Below are 11,927 nucleotides of genomic sequence, written 5' to 3' on the forward strand. Positions count from 1 at the left end.
TCTTATCTAACATGATAGTCTCCCTGCAAGTGTATGTAACAGAGGATTTTCTTTGGCAGATACAGCAGGAGACATTCTCCTAAATATTTACATCCAACAGCTGACTCTTTTCTATTATGGAAATATTCCCCTTGCAGTACAGCAGTTCCTAGGATCGGGTCCATCATCTGTTTACCTGTAATTCTTTTCCTGTTAAGAATATACGATAGAGATTTTGCTCTAAAACTATCTCATCAGTGTTGAGTTCTTTTTTGTTACTGTTATTTTCTTTTTGGTCACACAGAAGTACCAGTCAAGACACGCTTTTGTACAAAGAATTCCAAGTTCTTCCAGCTTTATAATTAACTCTCAGAACCGTGTGATCCCACTTAAATTACACAATGCAGAAACTCATTAAATTGCTAAAATATAAGAACTTAGAACTCTCTGCTGCAAGTACCTGTAACGTAACAAACAATCACAGAGGAGTACCTTCTTGTCCTCTGGCTGCGTGTCTTTTTCCCTGCACCCTGAGTCAGTCAGCGGTGTCAGAAAAAAAGTCACACAGTTCCTGACTGTCCAATCATTTCTATTATTTTTCCCTCTTTAAATAAGGAACAAACGTGTACTAAAGTGCTTTATCTACATGAACCACATCAGTACATTATAGAAACAAGAAGTTCTAGTCCCGGTGGGAGCAGGGAAGGGAAGATTCTCATTTTAGATACAAAATTTAGATTGTTTACAATCTAAGTGAAACAAAGATTCAAGAGAACGCGTTCTCTCTCTTGTCTTTTTTCTCCTTTTTGTAAAAAATAAAAAATAAAAGTGCAGTCAAATAGAAAATAAATGCAGCAGACGCAAGCTGAGTTGAGGCAGGCTGTTAGTGATAGTGTGCAAACGTGTGTCTTAGCAGTTCATCTGCAAATGGTCGCAGCTTGGCCTCGATAAAAATCCTTTTCAGGAAATCCCGAGCATGGTCTGAGACATGAGGTGGTAACTGGGGATTGGTTGGCTGAGTGGCAATCTTAAAGATGGCAGCCATTGCTTCAAATTCTGCCCATGGGGGCTTCTCAGTGAGCATTTCTACCACTGTACAACCTACGCTCCTGAAACAGAGGCAAAAGCAAGACAGCAGGTTACAACAGAGTCGTGCTCTTGTAGGAACACAGGAAATATCAAGTAGCTTCTGAAGTACCACAAGGAAGCAGTGTTCACTCATCTCTACAATGCAACTTTGATTGAATGCAGCTATCCGCTATCACAGCGTTCAGCAAATCACTATCTGTGCATCTCCAACGCATTGCCTCACTGGGCCAAACGCTAGTACCTCAGTGAAGAGCTAACGAGGTATTTATCCAGGCACTAATGGTTGAGTGAAGGCACTGCCACTATTCTCATTGACATCTCAGTGCTCAGCAGCTGACACAGACCTTCATGCAAGGTTGGTTCAAAGAATTCTCTTGTCATCGCTAAACCAGCGGGCTCACGAACTGCCACAGCAACAAACCCAAGATTTCAGTGCTACACTCTCTAAATGCACACATGTGGTTGCCAGTGCTCTCGTGTGTTATCTTCTTCAGCTTAAACCCCAGAATAAAACACTCCAATTCAGATGACAAACACTCGCATTCTGCTGAGAAACCACCCATCCTGAAATCATCACGAGTTTTGTTAGAGAAGTTTTGTAACATACCAGATATCTGCTTTTCTGCCGTACCCTTCTCCACTGATAACTTCTGGACTCATCCAGTATGGAGTTCCTGTGACAGACTTCATTCCTGTACCAGACAGACAGATGGTCTGCAGTCGTTTGCTGGCACCGAAGTCACCCAGCTTCACATTGCCTGCTGAATCTCGCAGAATATTTGCTCCTGGAAGGAAAAGAATGCAGCTTTGGTGTAGACAGCAGTATTAAAAAAGCTTGGGTTCAGTAATACAGTGAGAGATGGGTCTGGCACTCGCAGAGGATTTCTCCACTCCTATTACTCTATTTGGAGGTTCGGTAAAATGAACTGTTAACGTGCCTTTTGCAACCTTGGCCTTTCCCAGAAATTTTCAATTACTTTGGAACTGCTGACGAAGAAAAGAAGTGTGCCATGTGAGGGCAACAACCTGAAACAGGGAATTCTCTTCTCACACTACTAAAAATGCCTCGAGTCGGTACTGAAAGAAAATCTCAAACTGTGTCACAGACTTGCTCAAAATACTCATCTGCATAACAGAAATGTCATTGTTATTTCACCTTTCTGGGGAAAAAAAACATTACTGATACAAAGCAAAAGGAAAATTGTAAGAGTTTTAGAGGATACAAAGCTTGTTCACCACACCTATTTTGCACATCACCACCATCTTCCCACATATCTCTTGCAGCTTCTTTTTTTTTTTTTTCTTTTTCTTTATATGACTCTTGCAGCTTTTACACATCCCCTTTATCTATCAGCAAAAAGTAAGTACATCAATTTCCTGGCAGAAGAGTGCAAGAAGTGTGAGTCACTGAGGTCAGGGGAGTCACCTCTGCCAGGCAATTCTGTGACAGTGAAAGGCTGAGCAGTTTCTGCGTAGCTGATAGAAACAAAACTCAGTTTTGTGTCATGATGCTTTCCTCTGTACATTCCAACCGCTTGTCATGATCTTTTGGTATATTCAAAGCTACTTAAATTCAGAAGGGAATATTATCATGAATGCTTTGCAGACACTAGGGAAACCTTTTCAGAAGTCTGCTAGAACACTCAGTTTACAACAGTGACAAGAATAAAAGAATCATGATTGCTTTCCATCAGAGTCAGTATTTCAGTATCCCATGCTTAATTTAGTCACACCTGGCTGACAGGACTGAAAAAGAATTTGTAGTAAACAGCACAAAACTGTGCCCAAGACTGTCCTCCTTCTTACCTTTAATGTCTCGATGGACGATCATGTTTGTGTGCAAATAGAGAACTCCTTCTAGGATCTGCCGTGTGTATTTGCGAGTCACGTTCTCTGTGAGTGCTCCATATGATTTTAATTGGTCTTTGATGGACCCCTATGGCAAAGAAGTATAGAACACTAATGTTCCTAGGATCACAAGTGGTCTGATACACTCATGCTGAACTTCAATGATGATTACATGGCCAAAACACAGACATTTTAAGCAGCAGGGCATTCTGGGTCAACTTAAAGCACAGATGTAGTTTTGTGTCCCTTAAAAAAATATTTTTAATCAAAGCTTCTACACAAAAGAGGCTGAACAGAGAAGTCATACGTTAAAACGTTAAGCCATTAACTCTAAAACTATTGAGTAGCTCAACAGCAACAGCGTGTTGTACAAAAAAAGGGAACGAGTAAGTAAGCACCACTCTTGGTTCTTTTGATAATGAAATGGTGATACTCAAGTTGGTCAACAGGTCGGTTTACATTGTTAGTTTATATCTGAAGGGGAAAAAAAAGGTTGTCAAAAAAAAAAAAAACAACAGGAGAAGCTGGTGGGTGATGCTTTATAGCTAAATAAAAATTAAAAAGTAAGCTTAAAAGAACATCGAGTCAAAAATTCAGTTCTGTAACCATCGTTGCATAACATGGCTCTTTTAATCAAAGATTATTGCTGCAATACTGTCTTTCAAATCTCAGATGAATTCAAGAATTCTCCCAAAACAAAGCCCAAAACTCACCTAAAAACACACTTTTCTTCCGTTAAGTACAGTGCTGCAACTATTCAGAAATACAAATCCTATGTATAAAGCACATTTTATTTAGCTCTGCTGACCCCACTTGGTGAGAAAATGAAAATTGGCACTGTTCAGAGCTGAGTACATTTCTTACTATAATGGTAACAGTAGAACAGTTCTGCATGTATCCAAGTGCCACAAACAAAGAAAAATTTTGGTATGCACTTCTTCCCACATCTATCTTTGCTAGCTTTCTTGTTTTAAAACAATTCCACAGTTGATATGTTGACAAGCCAAGAGCACAAAGCATTACAAAACGAAATATTAAGTTCAAGGAGACTCAAGAGTATATAAACGATGCAGGCTTTTCAAAAGGTTGCTCAGCACTTCATATGCCACAATCAAATGCAAAAACATTCTGTACAAACCACAACAATTTTGAAAAAGCAAACAATGTAAAAGACATGGAGGGACTGCTACAAATACTTGTTGGTACCCAGCTATTGTTTCATTTTAACTTGGAAGCTTCTTTAATACCTGTGTGCCCTTCTGCAAAAGCTGCCCCCTTTTGCACTTTTGGCACTTTTTTGGGTGCCTACTGTATCCCACAGAAATGATGGGTGAGGTGACTGTTTCCTTGCTTACCCCTGGCATGTATTCCATGAATATAGAGAGTGTTCTTTCAGGTGGGTCCCTCAAGAAGCCGTAATACTGAACGATCCTCTCATGCAGCAGATTTTTCAGCAACTGAATCTCGCATTCAAGAGCGTTTACTTCCTAAAACCACCACAACAAAAAAACCAACAAAATCAAATGCGTTCACTGAATAAGGATTTGCCCAACAATTTTAAATGTGGTGTGACACTAAAATCAGTAACCAAACTAATTCATTTCAGCTATTAACAAGACAGAATTCCTAATGAAGACATGGAAACACGTATTAGAACACAGAAAAGGAACAGTTTAGTTTGTAACACTTTAGCTTATCATACAGCACCTCTGCACTGTACCTCATACCTTGCTAGTTTCTGGACTATCAGGATCAAACTGCACTTGTTTAACAGCCAGTTCTCTTCCGGTATCAGCATCATAACACAGATACACTCTGCCAAATGCACCTTGACCCAGCAGTTTGCCAAGTCTCCAATTAGTTGGAGCTCGTGGTGCTGAAAAAGTAAACAAGATTTCTGTTTTAATGTAAGTTTGTTATTCAGCTGATTAAAAGAAAAAACAACACATAGAAAATAACTTTTTCAAGGACTACATTTTTCAAAGGAAGATCACACTTTCTCTATATAAGTTGCAAATATCAATAAAACTTCCTGTAAGATGGGAAATTTACTACAAGTTAATCAATTTCTTGCAAAGTTAAGCCTACTTAAGCAGTTAACAACAGCTAAGCTGAAAAACAGACAAAGTGTGTTAACCAAACTTAGTAACACTGTTTTAAAAATGAAGGCTTAATCAAAAGCTGCCAACTACTGAAGTCATTGCAAGGAATATTTGCTCCACCACAGACATATAACATTAGCAACAAAGGCCAACAAGTTACTCCAGCCTACATAAGCTTCAAAGTTTAACACATCAAAAATATTTTCATAGTGATTTGTTACCATAGACGTATATTCCATGGAAAAATCTAAATGAAGACTGGCACAGCAAGCAATGAAAAAAAATAGAAAGCACGAAATCCTGACTTTTTCCTATTAGGAAGAGAGCAGCACATTGTTCAACCACATTTCTTTCGACATGACAAACTTGAAAGGTAAGAGTTTTGCAGCAGATGTCACAAAGTTCCTTAACTTACAGCGACTGGGTGGGCTGATGTCCATGACTGTCAAGGTAGGATTGTCAATGTCGCTCCCCCTTCTCCTCATCCTGTTATCCTCGTACTCTGGTGTGAAGACACTGCTCCCACTGCTGGTGCTCAGCGAGTGATCAGTGGGACTGAAACTAACAGGTGACCGGAAGCTGTTCCCCTGCGTCCTCCTGGCTCTTGGAAAGGTTTTACGACCTTCAGTGTTACACAGAGAATACCAACGTTACGCTACAAACAAACACTACTATGTCATCTGTGTATGCAAATGCTTTATGAATTCTACACAGCATGGTTCACACCTCCCACGCCATATCATGTGATGCAGCAACGATGACATTTTACAAAAGTTTCAAACTAGAAATTAATACAGATGTTACATAAAGATTGGACTGAATGGTTTAAATTAGAGTGTCCAAAACTGCAAGTGGCAAAATGAGGGCAATTTCTACAGCTGTCCTGAAGTTAACTGACATGCTTCAGAAACAGAGAGGAGGCTGTGAGGGCAGGAAGGGAAATGCCCCACCTACATCTGTATCACTAACAAGGTGGGAAGAATACATTCCTGATAAAAAAGACAGATGTTGACATCTCAAGGATGCCCAGGTTGCCATATTCGCTCTTTAAAGAAAATAAGAATAAAAAGTAGAGAAAGCTCTACCCTTGGAATCAACAGGGAAAGCACAAAAGAAACATCATAAATATAGCATGACTTAGCAATGGATACAGTGCTGGAATAAAAAAGGACACGTACTCAAAAAGGTAAATTACATCCAGATGCTTAGAATAACATCAATATATTCAGATAACAAACATTTTTAGGTCAGCACAGCTTGATGAAGTTTCATCCAAGGGAGCTTCAGCATAAATCGCTGAAGAAACATTTGAGTCATTAAGTATTACACCAGAGATGGAGTTCCCAGAGGACTGAAGAAGGCAAGGGAAACATCTTGAAGGAGTGGACTCATTTACACACTAGTCAGGCTAATTTCAGTGCTGTGATATGTGAACAAATTATTGAGCAGTGTTATAAAAATCACTGAGAAGACATGATAAAACAGCCAAAATTGATTTGTCACATGTAGCTAATTCAATGCACCATTTCAAGAGGACATTTCCTCAAGCCAACTCACAGAGTTTTGGCTGCCACAAGATTGAAGAGAATATAAAATAAGGGCCTTGCACGAATGCTTGAAAAAATCTTTAAGGAATGTATTAAGGTTTGATAGAAGAAAGTTAAGGAGAAACAAAACAGATTCTTGTGAGATTTAATTTTACTGCAGGCAGCAATTACTTTTCAACTCTGTTACAAAGGAGTAACTAGTTACGCGCTGCATGTGCACCATTAAGATTTCATTAGATAGATTTTCTTCTTTAGATTTTAAGAAGAGAAAAGCAAGTTAATTATGTAGGACTCCTACAGTTTTCACACTTACCATCATTGTAATCTTGCTGATGATATGAAATATGGTATCTGCGGGGATAAGTTCCCCCCTTTCCAAACTTCTCAAATATTGGGATATCATAATCTACTAGAAAATACAAAGATACATTTCAAAGTTAAAAAGACAACCAAGGCATACACATTAATCATTCTGGTATTATAAATTTAAACGTGGGTAAGAACACAGAATATATTTCAAAGCTGAAGCTTCAGGGCAAAGAATGCTATAGAACAAAATCCACACAAAACCAACAAATCCAGCTAAAAGTTCAAAAGGATTTCAAGAATATAACATTAAATTGTTTGTAATCTCTTGCTTAAAACAGTACCAGAGGACTGCAGCATGCCCAGTTACTAGAGACATTAATAGACACGTTCTGAAAAATAACAGCTCAACAGGAGAAGTGACAGAAATTCAGTTTAGTTTAAGATTTAAAAATGAACAAACACAGAATGCTGGTAAATGAGTCAACACATCCTCAATTACTAAAACACAGCCAGTAAGTCCTTCTTTATAATTTATTACGTATTCATATTTAAGTTGCAACTCCTTCACAGATAAATAATTGGTTAGAAAATGAACACATAAGGAGGAAGCAGTGCTCAGTAGTTCCACAAGAATCTGGGCTACAACTCATACAGTTTAACTGCACATGAGTTCTGCAGACAGAACAAATAGTGAGGTGACAAAATTATTTTGAAAGTATGTTATTTGAAGCACATCCACAAAGATACCTGAAAAAACTTTCAAGGTTACCCATTGCACTTGGTGTCCTGAATCGTGCACAGCAATTTGGATTCAAGCCAGAATACGGTATGAAAGCAATGTTAGTGGTGATGACTCATTAATTTATAGGCACAGCAAACAGCTCTCCTTCATTCTTGCACTTTGGAATGCTTTCAGTTACAGCAGTTATGAGCACTTAAAAACGATTCTCTTTTTACAAAGGATGAAACAACAGCTAAACACTAAGAAAATTACTGAAGGACTACGCACCAATTTAAAGATGGACACTGCAGTCCACTTTAACCAACCTGCGTGCCAGTAGGCACTGCATCAGTTGTTTTTTTCCCAGCAGCAGAGGTACGTCCTACTAAACACAACAGCACTGGTGTTACACACATTGATCAGAAAAAAAACTTTACAAGATATGTTTCATTGCATCTTTCACTGTGTCTATTTGGATTGCATTTTGTTGCTATGCCTTCTGCTACCATTACAAGCTTATGTAAAGTAACACCCCTTAATATGAACTTCCCTTTCGGTTACTAGCAAGAGGAAGTACCTGGGAAAGCCATTGTGGCCAGCCAATTTTGCCTACCTGAGAATTCCTGATGATTATCTGGATAGCTCTGTGCTCTCGGCATCCGAGATTTGGGATAGTTGTCTCTAAAAATGTGAAAGCAAAGTATTTTAAAATTGCAACTACAGTATCTAAACAATCCCACTGCATTACAATGCTTTATGGCCAATGAGAGCTTTATGCTATACAAGTTGCTGCTCACAAATGTGGAACTTGATCTAAACATCAAATCTATTGGTATCAATAATCATTCGGGATCAGCAGCAATGGAAAACCTTGCTCTTTGGCTTCAGTGTGGTAAGACACCAGCAGACTGTGCCACTCACACCAATAAAGCCACAAAGGAACACTCAAGTTTACCACTCTGATGGCTGAACACAGGGTTTATAAATGCAAAATCTCTTACACAGCCTGCAAAAATCCCTCAAACCAAAGAAATGCAGAATGTTTTAATGCCTCCAAATATTTCCTCTTTTCTCCACAGAAGCCATAGGATTAAGTTAGTAATTTTAATGAGTTAAAGAATGATGTAGAATTTTTTGGTTATTATATGTCACACTAATTAACACATTAAGCAAGCCAATAAAGATGACTAATGAATGCAAGCAGTTCTTACCCATCTAAAGGGCTGTCAAGTGAGGGACAGCTTCCTGAGCCAGAATTTTCAGGACTGCTCAAAGACAGTGGATCCAGCATCTAATAAAAACCATGTACAGAAAGATCAGAAAGTTGTTTGTTTTTTTAATGGCTTGAACATTCATGCTTTGAAACTCTGAATTAAAAAAAAAAAAAAAAAAAAAGACAACACTAGTAACAAACAAACAGGAATTACTAGGGAAATGAATGACTGCCATAGTTAAACCTGCATCAAATATTTTTCCCTGAAAGGATTCCATCACTCTGTCGAGCAGAATTTAGTGAAGGCATTTCATACTCAACAATGCTCGTCACACACTGAGCTGCACTCCTACACTCTTCCTGTAGACACCACTGTCTCCTATTATCACAATATTACCAGCACCAATCTGGCCTAACAGAACAACAACAAGGCCTCCAAAGAGACAAGAAGCTAAAACAGCTTAAAGAAAAAAAGTGGATTTTGTCGCTATCAAAGAAAAAAGCCTCAAACGTGACACAGATAATGAATGCAATTTATATAATCTCCTAATTGCTTTCAGTTTGACCAACCAGAACCCACAGAAAACAGCAGAAATAAAACACTGTAAAAAAGCTTTAACTCATCTATCTCTAGTTGGGACTCCAAGCAAGGAATGCAGAATTTTAAATACAACCAAACAGTAAAGAAAAGGAGATAGGAGAAAGAGCACAACTTTTCACCCAAATCAAATCACGTTCTATATAAAATAAACTTCCACCTGAAGCAGCAGTTTACAGACACACCACAGGGTTTTTTTTTAATCTCTAAACAGTCCTGATTTCCCAGTAAGCAGCACCCCCAAGTTGCGTGAAATCTTCCACGCATCAAGAGGAAGAAATGATAAAACTGAGTATCCAGGCCAGACCCATTACGTAATGAAAATAAATACCAACACTTTTTCATTGCTCAAATTGAATCCAAAGAAAAATAAAAAGGGCACTCCTGACAACCAGCTGTTTTCCCCCATCTAATATTCATTTTGTTTATGCCACACTACCACCCTTCAGTCCTAATCATTACTTCTTTGTCTCTGGCAGTAAAGCAATCTGAAATTTTCATATCTTTATTTTTTCAAGAGACATGGAAGAGGTATCTAAATCCTGAATGCAGCACAAACCAGTCTACCTCTCACAAACTATGAAAAGCTCATCTGCTGTTTTAAACGAGCTTCTTCCTCAAATACAGTTCGTTTCAGTATTCTGTACAACATCTGCTGCTCCCTATGAATTGGATGACAGTTTATTGCTGTAAATTAAGCAGTTGCCCCTCCAATTTTTATGGCCTGTGCTGCCTCTTAAAAGTCTTGGATCCATAACTTCCCTAAGACTCATTGAGGTCTTGCTGCAAAAATAGTGCACAGAAAGTGAGTTTGTACTTTACAAATTCAGACACTTAAAATGAACTCTCTATTTGGAAAGATTAAATTCACCAAAAGTTCAGTGATTATATTCTCTTTTATTGGGCTGAGCAACGAGTCCAGGAGGCAGCCTGGTATGAATTAACATCCTATGGAAGTAAAATTCCTTTATTTAAAACCTGCTGACAACTCATATAGCAACATTTACACAACAGCTTACACGTGCTCAGGAGAGAAATGGTCCTCACAGCTCATCCACTGGGCCAGTCAGTGACCAGAATGACTCAGCCCGGGCCAAAAGCAATCGCTTCACTGAACAAATCCAGGCTCAGGCTGGAGGTGACCATGTGGTTACAATAATGAATAGCATCCTGGACTGGAATAAGAAGATTCAGCCCCTACTCCCAGTTCAGCCATGAAAATTGTGCAACAAGTTGCACAATCTTTCTGCCACTATTTTTATTCTGTCATCTGTCTCTCATTTATTCAGCTCATTTAAACAACCGCCTCTTGCCGTTTGCAAATACCATTACAACACCAACAAGAAATTGAAATGATTTCGACCCGAAGCACTATTTTCTCTCCCTAAAATATATTACTTGTCAATTCTGAGAAGCATTCCTCCTCCTTCTCCTGATGTTTCTTATATTCAGAGAGCAGGATTTCCATAAATGCTAAGTGTGCTAGTAAGCCCACGCCAACAACGCAAATGAGATGAGAACAAACATGGTGTGATCCTCACACAAAAACGGAACTATTTAAGTATTTTATTCGCTGTCCTCCTGCCTCTCCCCCAAAACGCTATCAGCTGAGTCCAAATAATCCAGACAGATCCAAAATTCTCTTTAAAGCATCCTGATTATTTCCACAAGTAGCAGAACTGTTACTACTTACATATTCTTCTTAATAAATGTTTTTGTGCTTTCTAACACGGGCACCTCTTGCTGTAATTTTTATTTTAGTAACTCATCTGTCATGAAAATAAAGAATACAATCCTTTTGTAGCAACAACTTAAATTATTTAAGAGACTGACAGAGAAAAACAAGGTTCCTACTGGTCTAAATAACTGTAATTAACCTTCTCTCACAGATTACGTTTTCCAGGGGTGGCAATTCCATATCCTTCTTGAACAGCAGGACTTTGTAAATCTATCTTGCTCTGAAAATCTTTAATTTCCATAAATCACACACTACCTGATCCATGCTTTCTGGAATGAATTCACCCTCACTGTTGATACTGGTGAACGACCCATTTCGAGCCACCTGATGCAGCTCATCTGGAATGTATCCTGGGGGAGGTGAACTCCTGTCACGATTATTAGAACCTATTGAAAGAAAAGGGCTGGTAAGCGTCCTTGCAGCAACACAAAATGCAGAGACTTCATTCAAATGACCCTGGATTTATTCTCAATGATCCAGCCTTCCTGGATAACTTGTTGCTTGAGAAACTTCCCGAATGCTTGTTCCATAAGCTATAAACCAGGAATTATGAAACATGTGGGGCAGGGTTGTCTCAATTATGTTCAATGTTTTGCTTTTTTTTTCCCCCCCCAATATACAGGAACAGAAATATAATTTGGCTATATAGACACATTTCCTCTTTGGTACAAAACAAAAAGCCAAGCACTCTTTACCACTATTTTTCCATGCCAACTAATGCTTTCTACCTCTTGAGAATTTTGGTTTTCCTTTGTAGAATATTTTATCTTCAAAAACACAAAT

At 38.6% G+C, this 11,927-nt stretch overlaps 1 protein-coding gene across 8 annotated transcripts in view; it reads right to left on the minus strand.

Moving 5' to 3' along the window:
* Positions 1–528: 528 nt before the first annotated feature.
* MAP3K2 (mitogen-activated protein kinase kinase kinase 2) overlaps positions 529–11,927 on the minus strand; it is a 41,394-nt gene continuing 29,995 nt past the window's right edge. For 7 of the 8 annotated variants that reach the window (XM_048954002.1, XM_048953995.1, XM_048953996.1 and 4 more), the window contains 10 exons: positions 11,400–11,530; positions 8,807–8,886; positions 8,209–8,276; positions 6,879–6,974; positions 5,434–5,640; positions 4,644–4,792; positions 4,272–4,403; positions 2,875–3,004; positions 1,676–1,853; positions 529–1,088 (listed from right to left, as the gene is read on the minus strand). In XM_048954002.1, coding sequence (XP_048809959.1) covers positions 863–1,088; positions 1,676–1,853; positions 2,875–3,004; positions 4,272–4,403; positions 4,644–4,792; positions 5,434–5,640; positions 6,879–6,974; positions 8,209–8,276; positions 8,807–8,886; positions 11,400–11,530 — 1,397 coding nt within the window. In that variant the 3' untranslated portion in view covers positions 529–862. The remainder of the gene's footprint in view (positions 1,089–1,675; positions 1,854–2,874; positions 3,005–4,271; positions 4,404–4,643; positions 4,793–5,433; positions 5,641–6,878; positions 6,975–8,208; positions 8,277–8,806; positions 8,887–11,399; positions 11,531–11,927) is intronic. The other variant, XM_048953999.1, reaches the window with a different exon arrangement.

Source organism: Lagopus muta, chromosome 8 (assembly GCF_023343835.1).
Source record: "Lagopus muta isolate bLagMut1 chromosome 8, bLagMut1 primary, whole genome shotgun sequence".
Lineage (NCBI taxonomy): Eukaryota > Metazoa > Chordata > Aves > Galliformes > Phasianidae > Lagopus > Lagopus muta.